The 17,494-nt window shown below is 43.0% G+C and overlaps 1 protein-coding gene across 1 annotated transcript in view; it reads right to left on the reverse strand.

Annotated features, from left to right (window-relative positions):
• Window positions 1-17,494, reverse strand: part of iqgap2 (IQ motif containing GTPase activating protein 2) — a 369,497-nt gene that overhangs the window by 310,179 nt on the left and 41,824 nt on the right. Inside the window, exon 2 of the mRNA XM_078563474.1 lies at window positions 10,267-10,366. Coding sequence (XP_078419600.1) covers window positions 10,267-10,366 — 100 coding nt within the window. The remainder of the gene's footprint in view (window positions 1-10,266; window positions 10,367-17,494) is intronic.

Here is a 17,494-nt window from a genome sequence, read left to right on the forward strand (position 1 = left end):
AAGATCCTGAACGATATTGACAAGGTGGATGTGGAAAGGATTTTTCCTCTTGTGGGTGAGTCCAGAACCAGGGAGCACTCTTCTAAAATTAGGGGTCGCCCTTTTAGGACAGAGATGAGGAGAAATGTTTTTCTCAGAGGGTTGTGCAACTTTGGATCTCTGCCTTAAAAGGCAATAGAGGCAGGATCACTGAATATTTTTAAGGCGGAGGTAAATTGATTCCCTCGCTAACAAGAATCAAAGGTTATCAGGGGTAGAGGGGAATGTGGAATGCAAAACACAAACAGATCAGCCACGAGCTTAATGAATGGCACAGCAGGCTCAAGAGACCGAATGGCCAACTTCTGCTCCTATTTCGTATGTTCATATGGGACTTTGGGACCAAGAGCTAAATGAGCAGGCAGTGACGGAGGGCAAATCAATGGGTGACGCTTTTGAAGCAAAGATGAATTCAGCTTGAAAGCATCAGCTTGTTGCTGATGGACTGCTAGGTTTGAAAACTCATTCTCAAGATTCACTCCATGCGATATCAGGAAGCAGCTGAAGGCACTGGATACAACAAAGTCTATGGGCCCTGACAACATCCTGGCATTAATACTGAAGACTTGTGCTCCAGAACTAGCCGCAACCGTAGACAAGCTGTTCCAGCATGGCACTGGAACCTACCCAGCAATGTGGGTAATTGCCCAGATACATCCTGTCCACAAAAATTCGGACAAATCCCAACCAGTCAATTATCCCATTAGTCTACTCTCAATCATCAGCAAAGTGATAGAAAAAGTGTTGTCGACAGTGCTATCAAATGACACTTACACAATAATAATCTGCACACCAACACACAGCTTGTATTCGGATGGGACGCTCTGCTCCTTAGCTCATAACAGCCTTAGTACAAACATGGACAAAAGAGCTGAACTCAAGAGGTGAAGTGAGAGTGACTGCCTTTAACATCAAGGCAGCATTTGACTGACTGTGGCATCAAGGTGCCCAGTAAAATTCAAGTCAATTGGAGTCAGAGGGAAAACAGTCCACTGGTTTGAGTCATATCTAGCACAAAGGCAGATGATTGTAGTTGCTGGAGGTCAATCAACTTTGTCCCGATACGTTCCTGCTGGAGTTCCTCAGGATAGTGTCCTGGGTCCAACCATCTTCAGCTACTTCATCAATAACCTTACCTCCATCATGTGGTCAGAATTGGGGATGTTTGCTGGTGATTGCAGTGTTCAGTACCATTCGTGACTCCTCAGATATTGAAGCAGTCTGAGTCCATATGCAGCAAGACCTGGACACCATTCAGGATTGGGCTGATAATTGGCAAGTGATATTCATGCCACACAAGTGGCAGGTAATGACCATTGCCAGTGAGAGAATCTAACCATCTCCCCATGACATTCAACAGCATTACTACCGCTGAATCCCCCACAATCAACATCCTAGGTGTTGCCATTGACTAGAAATTTGACTGACCAGCCATATAAGTACTGTAGCTACAAGAACAGGTCAGGGGCAAGTAACCTACCTCCTAACTCCCCATGTTCACCACCTACAAGGCACAAGTCAGGAGCATGATGGAATACTCTCCATTTGCCTGGCTGAATGCTCCAACAACACTGAAGGAGCTCCAAACCATCCTGGACAAAGCAATCTGCTTGATCAGCACTCCATACTGACAAAAGATGCACTGCAGCAACTCGCCAAGCCTCCTTTGAAAGCACCTTCCAAACCTGCGACCTCTACTACTTTGAAGGGCAAGGGCAGTAGATGCATGGGAATATGACCACCTGCAAGTTCCCCTCTAAGCCACACACCATCTTGACTTGGAACCATATCACCATTCCTTCAGTGTCGATGATTCAAAATCTTGGAGCTTCCTTCCTAACAGCATTGTGGGCACACCTCCACCAGATGGACTGCAGCAGTTCAAGGTGACAGCTCACCATCACTTTTTCAAGGGCATGGGCAACAAATGCTGGCCTTGCCAGCAATGCTCATATACCATGAAAGAATAAAAATAAACAAGATTTTTACCTTTAATTGGATTCTATTAGTGTAATGGGAAAGTGAAGTCAAACCTGTAGGGTAACTTCTTTTTCCAAAGTTTATGCATTTGATGTATAAAGATAATAAGGCTGAATAGAGACGAGTAAAGAAAACAAAGGAAATTGTACAGTGTGTATCTCAAAAGCACTTTTAAAATATTAATGTTGAACTGAAGTCTCTCCAAACATGCAGCAACTAAACAACCAACCTTTACTTTAGCAGTCCTTTATAAGATAGTACATTTAGATTATGACAGAGCAGAGGTGAGAAAAATACTCAAGTGCATATTTTCTTTACAATTCAACTCAACATGGTAAAGCAATGTGGAACTGAAGCAGGATAAAGAATATCATCCATTTTTACCTGCATGGGAAATTACCTCTAAATTTATTTTTTAAATAAACTACGGTGGGAATCCGATGCACTTTGTCACAACATAACCACTACACTAAGGTAAAGATATATCACTGGACTAACAATCCAAAGGCCTGGACCAAGAGAACATGAGTTTATATCCCACCACAGCAGTTGGAGAATTTGAATTCAGTATTTAAATAAAAAAACAATCCAGAAATGAAAAGCTGATAAAGTAAACCACTATGGTGTTGGATTGTCACAAAAGTTCAACTGGTTCTTTAAGGTTCTTTAGGGAAGGACACCATCTGTCCTTACCAGGTCCAGTCGATATGCGGTTCCAATGTCAGATATGTGGTTGACTTTTAACTATTCTCTGAAGTGAACAAGCAAGCCGCTGAGTTAGCAAGACAGCCATAGACAATAATTGACAGACTTGCCAGGGACAACCACACCCGGAGAATGAGTCAAAAGAAAATCTATCACATTAAATCTTTAAAGCTCTATCATTTCACCATGCACCAGGAGCACACTGATGAAACTTTTGCAAAGGTTCTGATGCTTGTTCCTGAAAAAGTGAAGGTCTTGTAAATCAGCTGGAAAAACAGAAAAGCTTTCCGTAAATTGACTGAACAACTCAATGCAGTAACTCCAGCATACCAAGGCTTTGGGAACACAGCTGTCCTAAGAACCATCTTCAGAGGGGAAACACCTACACCAGTGGTTATTGAATGGCTTGTTCTAAGTTATTTCTGTATTGCATATTTGTCATTTAAAATATCAGGTTCATTAGCAGCGACAAGGTAAAGCAACAAAATCAATTAACTCTTTCAGATCAAGTTCAGGAAAACAAAATACAGCAAACAGGATGATCATCATCGACAGGGGTTTCAGTTTGTACTTTCATGACTGTGCTTACCACATCAGCAAGAGATTAACCTCAGCAGGCAATGGGCATGTTTGTATAGACGCCGAGTCATTTTGGCACCAATTCTGCAGCTCACTGGTTTTGTTTGCTTGCAGTTATCGGGTCATTCTCATTAGGGTGCACGTAGACACGTGCACATGCACACATTGCGTGCGAAATAGCTGCAATAATCGCATCCATCATTTTCTTTTTGCTTTCTCTTTTTATCAGCACTGCAAAATGCTTCCAATAGAAAGTACAGATCTTTAGCACCACAATGTTTATAACAAAAAGTGCTGATCAGTTCCAGGGAAGAAGTCATTATTTACAGTTCAGTAATTCTTTCCAAATCATTGTGTCCCTTAAAAATGAATTGGAATTATCTGTTTGGTGGAGACTATGCACCATACATCAACTATATTGCTGAATATTCACTGGATCGTAGCAATGGTTTTTGCCTGGCCACAGTTCAAATTTATACAAAGTCCTTGCTAAACACTAGAATAAAAATTAAACAACTTTCCTTACAAGAGACAACTACAAAATTGAGATTCATTGGAAATGTAATAAATTCCAAAACCTAAGTGGTCAACTTGTATCTTGGACCACATGGAACTCTTCAGGAGCTAAAATTTTGAATGATTTGTTTAGCTGACTTGCCTGCATTCTCAGCTCTGATGAGAGGCACACTAGATAAAATCAACCACAACTAAACATTCCATCTAAGCTAGTCTGAGTAGCTTATAAATGATGAATGAATTGAAATACATTAATCAGTATATTTTATTGGCTATGAAGCACTCTAGAATGTCTCAGGGTCATGAAGAGAGTTATTATAAATGCAAAAGATTTCTTTATTTACTGCTGCACATGCCACAAGAATTGGTGACGTGGCTGAGCATGACCCAAGGCATGAACAAAACTAAGGCCATTTGAGCAGCAGAGTGAGAAGGCAGTTGAATGACTAGAAGAAGCTTGATCTTAACAATAATAGGTGGGTAAACACTAAATTATAAGTCTTGGCAAGTTAGTTATTAAGTGTGTGCACTATTCAGAGTACTTTTTTTAATTCATTCATGGGATGTGGGCGTTACTGGCTAGGCCAGCATTTATTGCCAAACCCTAATTGACCTTGAGGAGGTAGTGGTGAGCTGCTGCCTTGAACTGCTGCAGTCCATGTAGTGTAGGTACACCCGCAGTGTTGCTAGGGAGAGTGTTCCAGGATTTTGACCCAGTGAAAAAACTGGGCTGCTTTGATTGACAATCTAGCTATTGGACAGAGAGAACTGAAGACGCGGATAGACTCGTCTGAGATTTGCTGTGTAATTGATATACTTAGTTGCATGCCAGTAGCAGAAAATGGTGACTTAGTAAGGGAAAACCATGAAAGAAAGAGGAAGGAGGAGAGCAGATGTGAGGAAGAGCATGGGGCCTAGACACAGGAGTGATACTGGGAGACGATGCCTAGAAACCTTTAAATACTTTAAATGTTCTAGGGTAGACACAATGTCAAAAGCTGTTAAACTAACAGTCTATACTTCTAAATGGCATGAAGTATGTTGATGGTTGGAGCAAGGCTTGATAAATATTAGCCATAAAGTAACTTAAAACATTGAGCAATTGTTTACAAGGGTTTCAATGCAAAGTGGATATGTCATTTAAAGCAACATATGCACTCTGTCACGTTGTAACACTGGAAACATGGCATCTCAACAAAGACTCACCTTGACTGTGAGGCAGCTTACCTCAGATTGTATAGGAGCGTCATGCAGCCCAGGAAGGCAAAATGTGGTTTTATTCCAACAGGACACCATTACAGTTGGCCTCAGGATCTATAAGCTCCTCCATCAAAAGAGTTTCTGCATCTGAAAATTCCTTTTCTGTTTACTCCAGACGCTATCATTGTTAGAGCAGCTCACGAACTATAATGCGGAACTGTCTCAATGACACACCATCTTTCATGATCAATCTATACTGAACACCAGCAAGCAAAAGTAAATTTGCCCATATATTCAGAAGGAACAAACTCTAACAGAAAAGGCAATCAATATATGATTCCTTATATATTTTCAAGTGAGACAAATTTAATGTGAATTCCATTCTGGTCTTGATTGGGCTGGTTACATATCATTTGTGTTCAGAGAAGAGAGCAGAATACAGCTGAATAGTCCATATAAAAAAAGAGTATGGACTAGAATTGTGAATGATCAAATGCTGCATATGAAAAACAGATTGCTAACATAAGACATTTGTTGCCCCCCCCCCCTCCATCCCATGCTCCAACATCTCCCCCAACCCTGCTTTAGGAAATGAGTACTCATCCTGTAATATTGTTCCATAGAAACCACTTTCAAGCAAGTCACTACATAGTTATTGGATACATTCTATTTTTTGGAGAACAGAGGGCAATTGCAGCATCTGTTGCTACCTCAGTTTAGGTTAGCAAACTCAACACAGAGCAGCAATCAATGACACACTCTTGTTCGGCATATGGCTTTATTCACAAGGCACATTGTGGCGTTTTTGTCACAAAGTGATCCAAGAAAGACACCAGTTTTATGTTGCACTGGCAACGGGAAGAGATTTCTCTTCAAACATCGCAGCAGAATTTCTGTAGTTCCACATCATAACCTCAAAAAAAATCTTTAGCCATTAAGAGAGTAACGGCAGCTCAGTGAAATTAAATTAAACTGTTAAAATTATAACAAATAATAGCTGAACTGTGCAGGACGTTGAATTCTTGGACCTATCCCGGGCTGCAATTCAATATCAAAATTCAGTATGAAAGAAAAGAATCCCAAAATCAAACTAATGAATTGCCAAAGTCTCAATCACAATGAACAAAAATAGATAAAATGATTTTGCATTCTACATTGGTGTTAATAGTAGTTCATAAAACCGAACAAGTAAAAAGAACATCAAGCAAATTTAGTTCATCCAACACAATTGTCACTATGCTGTTGACTGGGTCTTTTTCAGGTTATTAAAAATGCATAAATTAAATGAATTAAAAAGAATCTTTTGCAGTTACTAAGCAACAAGGTTATATAAACCTTTACAGCTCACAACTGATATGAAATAGTAAAACTGAGTCTTTTCACAACTGCCAGGTCCAAATTAATAATTATACAATTTTTCTGATATCTGAACAGGTTAACATTACAATTTAAAATGTATACTACAAATTGTGGCATATAAGTTGATGCAGCGAAAAACACAGCCCCTTTTTCCCGGTCCCAAAAATGACTTTATTCATTCATTGGATGTGGGTGTCGCTGGCTAGGCCAGCCTTTATTGCCCATTTCGAATTGGCCTCGAGAAGGTAGTGGTGAGCTGCCATCTTGAACCGCTGCAGTCCATGTGGTGTAGGTACACCCACAGTGATGTTAGGGTGATTGTTCCAGGCTTTTGACCCAGCGACAGTGAAGGAACAGCAATATATTTCCAAGTCAGGATGGTGTGTGGCTTGAAGGGGAGCTTCCAGGTGGTGGTACTCCCATATGTCTACTGCCCTTGTCCTCCTAGATGGTAGCAGTTATGGGTTTGGAAGGTGCTAAGGAGCCTTGTTGAGTTCCTGCAGTGCATCTTGTAGATGGTACACACTGCTGCCTCTGTGCATCGGTGGTGGTGGGAGTGAATGTTTGTGGATGGGGTGCCAATCAAGCAAACTGCTTTGTCCAGGATGGTGGCAAGCTTCTTGAGTATTGTTAGAGCTGCACTCATCCAGGCAAGTGGAGAGTATTCCATCACACTCCTGACTTGTGCCTTGTAGATGGTGGACAGGCTTTGGGGAGTCAGGAAGTGAGTTACTCACCACAGGATTCCTAGCCTCTGACCTGCTCTTGTAGCCATAGTATTTATATGGATAGCCCAGTTCAGTTTCTGGTCAATGATAACCCCCAGGATGTTGATTGTGGGGGATTCAGCGATGGTTATGCCATTGAATGTCAAGGTGCGATGATTAGACTCTCTCTTGTTGGAGATGGTCACTACCTGGCACGTGTGTGGCATGAATGTTACTTGTCACTTACAGCCCAAGCCTGGATATTGTGCAGGTCTTGCTGCATTTGGACATGGACTGCTTCAGTATCTGAGGAGTGCTGAACATCCCCATGGAAGGAAAGTCGTTGATAAAGCAGCTGAAGATGGTTGGGCCTAGGACACTACCCTGAGGAACTCTTGTAGTGATGTGCTCATTGCTTATACTTGAGATACAAGTCAACCTCCTTTTCAGCCATGACATGCTATACTCACATTAGTAGTCGGGCACAATTTTTTTCCACACAGATGCATGTTTTACTTACCGACACCTTATAACTGGGCGCAAGTGATCCAGCGAACAATGCAGGCTATGCTGTGAAGGTGCAGGAGTTTAAGACACACTTATTGCTTGCATAAGAAGGTGACATTTCAAAATGGCGACCACCCACACCCAACCCAGCACTTTACTTTTAAACTTGGCATATAAGTCGGCCCCTGTTTTCAGAGGTATTTTTTCAGGGTTTCAGAAGTCAATCTATATACTGATATCTATGGTGTTGGTAAAAAAGCAGTTGGATTGTTATAAATTTATCTAACATCCTTTTCATTCAGTGAAGTCACAAGCAAATACCTCCAGCTTTTCCAATATTTTACATGGATATTAGATGTTCCCTTTATAAACTGAATAAGCTGATCCTCCTTGGGTCTCAATGCACAAAGTCTAAAGAAAATACAACAAAGCTTCCAAATGATCTAAAAGCACCCTAGATGCCTTGCAAGTCATTTTTGCTCAAGTCATTGTAAGCTTTAAGCAGTTTTCATGGTTTATAATTCCAATGCACTCTCTAAAGAAATCAAAATTCATCATGGCTAGAAAGGCATCACCAATATATGGATTATTTTCAAAATGCATTGCAACACCTCAATTAGAGGCTGCCTTGTATTGGTAATAGTTTGCATCAAATTGATGTTTGTAGACTGAAAAGCTTTTCTATGAAAAAAAATCAGAATGAAATAAATTTAAAATAAACCACATTTTGCTATGGAATCAGCACTGTGGCTTCACAGAATTGTTACAGCACGGAAGGCGGCCATTCGGCCCATCGTGTCTGCACTGGCTCTCCGAATGAGCAATTCACCTGGTGCAGTGGTGGGCAACCTGCGGCCAGTGGTGACAAACATGACAACCATTTTGCATACAGCAAGATTCCAGTGGGGTGAATGAACAGTTAGTATGTTTTTTGTTTTTAAGGAGTTTTGGTTGAAGAAGAAATGCTGGTCAGGACAGTGGAAGAATTTTCTACTCATCCCCCTGAACAATTTCATGGGGTACTTGACATCAACTTACATTGTTAGAACAGGTAGACAGAGCTCAGTCCGTCTCAAGGTGCTGCTTCCTAAAATGCAACAATGCAGCATCATCTTAGATTATGCACAAATTGTGGATTGGGGAACTGACTCAGATGATTGTGCTGCCAACCAAGCCAAGCAAATGAATCAGGGACAAAAACAGAAAATGCTGGCAAGACTCAACAGGTCTGACAGCATCTGTGGAGGGAGAAACAGAGTTAACGTTTTGAGTCCGTATGACCCTTCTTCAGAGCTAGAGAAGTAGAAATGTGATGAAATTTACACTGTTTAAGGGGGGGTGGAGCAGGTGAAGCTGGATAGAAGGCCAGTGATAGGTGGGGTCTAAAGAAAGATTGACAAAGATGTCATGAACAAAAGGACAAGGAGTGTTAATGGTAATGGTAAGGGCTAAAAAAGGTGATGACAGTGGCATAAAGGTAAGAAAGCAGAATGTGATGATAGCAGAACACTCTGTGAAAGAGCAACATTGAACAAGTAAGATGGCCCTTTCAGGGGTGGGGTGGGGGAAAAAAGGATACAAAATGGGATAAAAAGGGGGGATAGAAAGGGGATAAAACAATGACACCTTTGAAATAGGATGAGTTGATGCTGCTGGGGGGAACAGTTCAAGTGTGTTCATATGGTGGCACATGGCACCGAGTGTGGATCTCAGGATGTGGCAAGAACAGCAGTGCGAGGAACGTTGTATGTGTTGGAGATACCTATAATCCTGGGTGGATTCAAAACATGAGGGATGGAACGTCAGTCGGAATCCACGTGGGGTAAGTTGGAGATGGAGACAGTTGCTGAGGAAGGAACTATGGCTGTGAAAGTGAGTTTTGGTAAACACCTTGTCAAACACGAGGAGGAAAATGGAAAGCAATGAAGGTGAGCAGAGGAAAAGAGACAAATGGAAACCCTGTCGGAGAGAAGAGCAGTACTTCTTCAAGGTAGGCATTCTTGGAAGAGAGGTGGAAATGAATTCCCCACCATTGCCCCCTCCCCACCCCTGAAAGGGCTATCTGTTACTTGTTCAATGTTGTTCTTTCAGAGTGCGCACCCTTGTTCTGCTATTATCACATTGTGCTTTCTTACTTTTATGCCACTATCAGCACCTTTTGAGCCCTTACCATTACCATTAACACTCCCTTTGTACTTTTGTTCAAGACATCTTTGTCAATCTCTCCTTAGCCCCCACCTATCACTGGCCTTCTATCCAGTTTCACCTGCTTCACCCCCCTTAAACAGCGTAAATTTCATCACATTTCTACTTCTCTTTAGCTCTGAAGAGAGTTATACGGGCTCGAAATGTTAGCACTGTTTTTCTCTCCACAGGTGCTGTCAGACCTGCCAGGTCTTTCCAGCATTTTCTGTTTTTGTTTCGGATTTCCAGCATCCACAGGATTTTGATTTTATCTTAGGTGAATCAGGGAGTTTGATTGCTCCTATCGAAATGAGAGAGTCCAGCCTTGATGCCAACCTGTGCACCAACATACCTTAGATTTCACATTCTTGGGAAAAACATGCTGGGCTGATTTCAACTTCAAATCAAAATGTTTTATGAACATTTATGATCATTTTGATCAACAAATTCTATTACACAGTATTAAGTAGAAAGTTCAAATGATGCATACTGTTTGGCTTCTTCTAGGTGACATAAATATTCATAGGCAATATTCTGATGCCTCCTTTCATCCATTTCCTCCGCAGAGAGTCTTTCATCATCCACAATGGCTGCAAAAGAGAAATGTACATAGTTATTTTGCTGAAGGGAAAACTGGAGTATCACCTAGCAATAACAAAAGAAATCAGAGCGGGAGTAGACCATACAGCTCCTCGAGTCTGCTCTGCCATTCAATTTGATTATGGCTAATCTTCTACCTCAACTCCACTTTCCTGCCCGCTCCCCATATCCCCGAGATCAAAGTCTATTGGTCTCAGTTTTCAATATACTCAATAATGGTTCATCCACAACCCTCAGGGGTAAACAATTCCAAAAGTTTCATAACCCCTCAGTGCCTGCTCTGTCAAGCCCCTGCAGAACCTTGATGGCTTCAATCACATCATCTCTCATTCTTCTAAACTTCAGAGAATATAGACCCAATTTGTGCAACCTTTCAATGACAAAGCATCCACAACCCTGAGGTAGACAATTCTAAAGATTCACAACCATCTCAGTCCTAAGTGATCGACACCTTATTCAAGGCTGTGCCCATGTTCTAGATTCCCTAACCATAGGAAACAACCTCTTGTGTCTACCCTATCAAGCCCCTGCTGAATCATGTATGTTTCAATAAAATCATCTCTCATTTTTCTAAACTCCAGAGAATATAGACCCAATCTGCTCAGCCTCCCGTTATAGGACGATCTTCTCATCCCAGGAGCCAAGCTAGTGAACCTTCATCGCACTACCTCCAAGGCTAGCATATCCTTCCTGAAATATAGAGACCAAAACTTCATACAGTACTCTCGGGGGGATGTCACTAAAGCCCTGTACAATTGCCACAAGACTTCCTTATTCTTGTACTCCAACCCCCTTGCAATGAAGGCAAACATCCATTGCCTTCCTAGTTGCTTGCTGTACTTGCATGCTGCTTCTCTGTGCTCCACGTACAACAACACTAAGTCTTTTTTTTTGCAAAAATATACTTTATTCATAAAATATCTTCAAGAACATTCCAAACCATTTCAAAATCACCATCACAAAAGTACAATCATGTTCAACTTTTACAACATGTATCACGAAATGCATCAATACAATAAATGAATATTACAATCATTTGCAGACATTCATTTTGAGCTGTACATCCCGAGGGGCTCTACACAGTTCCCAGCCCCTTGGTGCACTGTGGCAGAAATGTCTTAGGCAGCGACCCTTCCCCATTGCGCCTTTGCGGCGGCTGCCCAAGCTTTGGTGCGTCCCTCAGCACATAGTCCTGGACTTTGGATTGTGCCAGTCTGCAACACTCGGTCGGGGACAACTCTTTACACTGGAAGACCAATAAGTTTTGGGCAGACCAAAGAGCGTCTTTCACCGAGTTGATGATCCTCCAGCTGCAGTTGATGTTTGTCTTGGTGTGTGTCCCTGGGAACAGCCTGTAGAGCACAGAGTCCTGTGTCACAGAACTGCTCGGAATGAACCTCGACAGAAACCACTGCATCTCTCTCCAGACCTTCTTTGCAAAGGCACAATCTACAAGGAGGTGAACAACGGTCTCTTCCCCACCACAGCCACCTTGAGGGCAACATGCCGAGGGAGTGAGACTCCTGGCGTGTAGGAAGGATCTGATGGGGAGGGCCTTTCTCACCACCAGCCAAGCTACGTCTTGGTGCTTGTTGGAAAGTTCTGGCGATGAGGCATTCTGCCAAATGACTTTGACAGTCTGCACGGGGAACCATCCCACAGGATCCACCCTCTCCTTTTTCCGCAGGGCCTCTAAGACGTTACGTGCCGACCACTGCCTGATGGACTTGTGGTCAAAGCTGTTTCTCTGCATAAAATTTTCCACGAGGGACAGGCGGTACGGCACAGTCCAACTACTTGGAGCATTCCACGGCAGCGTGGCCAGACCCATCCTTCGCAACACCAGGGACAGGTAGAACCTCAGCACGTAGTGACACTTGGTGTTTTCGTACTGGGGGTCTACGCACCGCTTGATGCAGCCACACACAAAGGTGGCCATCAGTATGAGGGCAATGCTGGGCATGTTTTTTCCCCCTTTATCTAGAGGCTTGTACATCGCGTACAACAACACTAAGTCTCTCTGAACATCAACATTCACACCTTTCAAAAATATTCTACTTTTCTATTGTTACTAGGTGAATAACCTCATACTTCCCCACTTTATACTCCATCTGCCACCATGCTGCCCACTCGATGGCGGGATTTTCTGCACCCGCCCACCACCGTGATCTTCCGGTCCCGCCACCAGTCAACGGACTTTTGGCTGGGATGCCGCCTCACCTGCGGCAGGGCCGGAAAATCCAAAATCCAAATCTCTTTACAGCCTCTTTGCATAATCCTCAAAGCTTACATCCCTCCCCAACTTCATATCATCAGCAAGCTTAGATACATTACTCTGTCTCTTCATTCAAATTGCTAAAATATAGATTGTAAATAGCTGAAGCACCTGCACTGATTCTTGCAGCACTCCACTCTACTATCTGCATCTTTCCTCTTATCTAATCCTTCATCCATGCTAATGTATTACCTCCAACTCTATGAGTCCTTATCTTATACATTAACCTTTTGTGTGGCACCTTATTGAATGCCTTTTGGAAATCCAAGTATATTATATCTACTGGCTCCCCTTTGTCTGCCCCATTATTAATATCCCCAAAAAACTATAATAAATTCGTAAAATAGGATTTACCTTTCAAAATCATGCTGACTTTGTCTGATCATTAAGCCTTCCTTAATAATGGATTCCAGCACTTTTCTGATGACTGTTGTCAAGATAACTAGCCTGTAGTTCCCTGTTTATCCTCTCCTTCCTTTCTTGAATAGCAGTGTTACATTTGCTACTTTCAAGCTACTGGAACTGTTGTAGAATCTAAGGAATTTTGGAAAAAATCATAGCCAGTGTATCCAGTATCTCTGCAGCTATCTCTTTTAGAACTCTCGGATGTAGGCCATCAGGTCCTGAGGATTTGCCAGATTTTGGTCCCTTCGGTTTCTCCAGTAATTTTCCTCTGTTCATATTAATTACCTTAACTTCCTCATTTTTGGTATGTAACTTGTGTCTTCTTTCGGGAAGACAAAAAAAAAATGTGCAATGTCTGTGCCATTTCCTCATTTCCGTGATAATTTCTCCTGTCTCTGTCTCGAAGGGACCAATATTTACCTTATACTCCCCTCCTTTCCATATACTTGTAAAAGCTCTTACAATCTCTTTTATATTGCTGGTTGGTTAACTCTCATTCTATTTTCCCCTTTTTATCAACTTTTTAGTGGCCCTTTGCTGGTTTATAAAACACTTCCCAATCCTCAGGCTTGCTACTATTCTTTGCAACTTTTTATGCCTCTTCTTTTAATCTAATGCTATCCTTAACTCCCTTAGTAAGCCACAGATGGATCTTCCTTGCTGAGTTTTTGGTTTTTTTTTAAATGGAATGTATTTTTGTAGAACATTTTGAATTGTTTCTTTAAATGTTTCCCGCTGTTTATTTACCATCAAACCTTTTGGTCAATTTAAGACCCAAAAGCTGTGCAGGGTGTTATTGTGTGGTGTACTTTTTCCATATTGCACATTACTTGTATACAGTGCTTCCATTCAGCAATTATGTTTAGTAGCCCTACGGTGAAGAAAGTTTTATGAAACACTGACTGGTACTCTATGATGAGTGGATCACCTCCTGATCCCTCTCAGCCTCTCAAATATCTACAAAACTCAAGACAGGATTGCGATAGAACACTCACCATTTGCCTGAATAAGTACAGTTGCAACAATTTTTTTTTTTTTTTTTTAGTTCATTCACGGAATGTAGGCTTCTCTGACTGGGCCAGCATTTATTGCCCATCCCTAGTTGTCTTGAGGTGGTGGTGATGAGCTGCCTTCTTGAACCGCTGCAGTCCATGTGCTTAGGCATACCCACAGTGCTGTTAGGTAGGGAGTTCCAGGCTTTTGACCCAGCGACAGTGAGGGAAAGGCAATATATTTCCAAGTCAGGATGGTGAGTGACTTGGAGGGAAACTTCCAGGTGGTGGTGTTCCCATCTATCTGCTGTCCTTGTCCTTCTAGATGTAAGTGGTCGTGGGTTTGGAAGGGGCTGTCTGAGGATCCTTGGTGAATTCCTGTAGTGCATCTTGTAGATGGTACACACTGCTGCTACTGTGCGTCGGTGATGGAGGGAATGAATGTTTGTGGTTGTGGTGCCCCATCAAGCAGACTGCTTTGTCCTGGACGGTGTCCAGCTTCTTCAGTGTTGTAGGAGCTGCACTCATCCAGGCAAGTAGGGAGTATTCCATCTCACTCCTGACTTGTGCCTTGTAGATGGCGGACAGGCTTTGGGGAGTCAGGAGGCGAGTTACTAGTCGCATGATTCCTAGCCTCTGACTTGCTCTTGTAGCCACACTATTTATATTGCTAGTCCAGTTCAGTTTCTGGTCAACGCTAATACTCAACAAATTCAACACCATGTACAGTAGCTCCTCAGACCCTGTTTCCTGTGAGGACTCCATCCCATTCTCTCAGTTCCTTCGCCTCCATCGCATCTGTTTGATGACGCCACTTTCCAAAATGGCACTTCTGACATGTCTGGCTTCTTCCTTAACCGAGGTTTCCCACCCACTGTGGTTGACAGGGCCCTAACCGTGTCCAAACCATCTCCCGCACCTCTGCCCTCAGACCTTCCTCCCCCTCCCAGAACCATGATAGAGTCCCTCTTGTCCTCACTTTTCCCCCCACCAGCCTCCACATTTCAAAGGATCATCCTCCACCATTTCTGCCAACTCCAGCATGATGCCACCACCAAACACATCTTCCCTTCACCTCCCATGTCAGCATTCCATAGCAACCGTTCCCTCCAGGACAACGTGGTCCACTCCTCCATCAGCATCAACCCCTCATCCCCTTCCCATGCAATCGCAGAAGAAGCAACACCTGCCCCTTTACCTCCTCCCTCCTTGCCGTCCAAGGGCCCAAACACCCCTTTCAGGTGAAGCAGCTCTTCACTTGTACCTCCTTCTATTTGGTCTACCGCATTCGCTGCTCCCAATGCCATCTCCTCTACATTGGGGAAGTCAAACGCAGACTGGATGACCGCTTTGTGGAACACCTTCTGTCTGTCCGCAAGCGTGACCCAGACCTTCCCGTCACTTACCATTTCAACACACCATCCTGCTCTCATGCCCACATATCCGTCCTTGGCCTGCTGCATTGTTCCAGTGAAGCTCAACGCAAACTGGAGGAACAGTACCTCATCTTCCGATTAGGCACTTTACAGCCTTCCGGACTTAATATTGAGTTCAACAACTTCAGACCATGAACTCTCTCTTCTATCCTCAGCCCTTTTTATCCCTTTTTTTCAATATTCAATTTTATTTTTTACTTTTTATCTATTTATTTTTATTCATTTTCATTTTTATTCATTTATTCATTGTTTTATCCCCACCTTTTATCCTATTTTTGATCTTTTTTTCCCCACCACCATCCCCTCACCCCACCCCATCCTCACAAGGGCCATCTGTCACTTGTTGATGTTGTTCTTTTCAGAATGCTTACCCTTGTCCTATGATCACCTTCTGCTTTCTTACCTTAATGCCACCATCAGCACCTCCTTTAGCCCTTACCACTACCATTAACATCCCCTTTGTCCTTTTGTTCGTGCCATCTTTGGCAATCTCTCCTTTGTCCCCGCCTATCGCTGGCCTTCTATCCAGCTTCACCTGCTCCACCCCCCTTAAACAGTATAAACTTCTTCACATTTTTACTTCTCTTAAGCTCTGAAGAAGAGTCATACGGATTCGAAATGTTAACTCTGTTTTTCTCTCCACACATGCTGTTAGGCCTGCTGAGTTTTTCCAGCATTTTCTGTTTTTGTTCCAGGTTTCCAGCATTTACAGTATTTTGCTTTTAACCATGTACAGCAGTGTTGTTCATTTGATTAGCACCCCTACAACTGCACTCAATATCCATTCCCCTCCCACCACAGACATTCTGCACAGCATCAATCTGCCAGGTTTGTGTCAACACTGACCCCCAGCTATAACCTTAATCATCAAGACATGATTAGTAATGTTATTGGATCATCACCACCTCCAAGTCACACACCGCTTCAGTACATCTCTTCCCCTTGTGTTCCTCCCCCAAGCCAAGTCTTCCCTATGGCTATTCTGTGCCGTAGCCCTAAGCCTGCATTGTTCTCTAGTTTCTCTGCCATCTCCCTTATGCCCCACCAACCACCAACTCCACCCTCAAAAGACCATCCCTCACTTCCTTTGTTGATGCAAACCAGTGCCCCATCTCTAACCTTCCTGTTCCCTGCAAAGCCCTTGAACATATTGTCTCCTAAATCCATTCCCTCCTTCCCTTCAACTCTGAGCCAGTTTTTGCATGTAAATGGCCTGAATTAAAGTCATGAATGATATCCTCTGATTTTGTCCAGGGATATTCTCACTTTCATTGTCTTTCTCAACTTCTTAAACTTTGGTATGGGGCAACCACACTGTCTTCCATCCAATTCCTCTTTCCACTGTCTAGCTTTTTGGGAACGCTCTCACTTGGTTCCATTGATCTAACTGATTTCAGTCAAACATCTCCAGGAGTGGCTTCTCTTCCCACCCTCATACTCTTATCTCCAGAGTCCAAGATTTCACCTTGATGCCCTCCTCTTCTTCATCTACAAGACTCTCCTTTAGCAAGATCACCAGAAGACAAAGACATCCAATTCTACCTCTTCAGCCCCTCTCTCAATCCCTCCATTATGCTGTCAGATCTAACATCCAGTCCTGGATGAGCTTCTAGTTAAACACTAGGAAGGGGGTCAGTTAGTTCAGTTGGCTAGATGGTTAGCGTGAGGTTCAGAATAACACCAACAACATGAGTTTAATTCCTGCTCCGGCTGAGGTAGGTGTGGGACCTGCAGCACGGGTTTAGTTCCTGCTCTGGCTGAGATGGACGTGGGACCTGTCTCCTTTACCTTCTACTCTCGGGGGCAGGGCAAGGCAAACTGCCACTGGAAAAAGCTGCCAAGAAAATGGCTCAGCATGAAGAATTAACAGGCAATGAGCCAAGGCCCTGCCTTCGAGCAGAGCACAAATAACAAGACATGTCATGAAACATTAGGAAAGCCAAAGCTATTGTCTTTGATTCCGGACTTTACCATGCGATGCCTCGCGCCAGCCACTGTCTCAGGTTGAAG

The sequence above is a fragment of the Cetorhinus maximus genome, chromosome 2, assembly GCF_964194155.1.
Source record: "Cetorhinus maximus chromosome 2, sCetMax3.hap1.1, whole genome shotgun sequence".
In the NCBI taxonomy this organism is placed as follows: domain Eukaryota; kingdom Metazoa; phylum Chordata; class Chondrichthyes; order Lamniformes; family Cetorhinidae; genus Cetorhinus; species Cetorhinus maximus.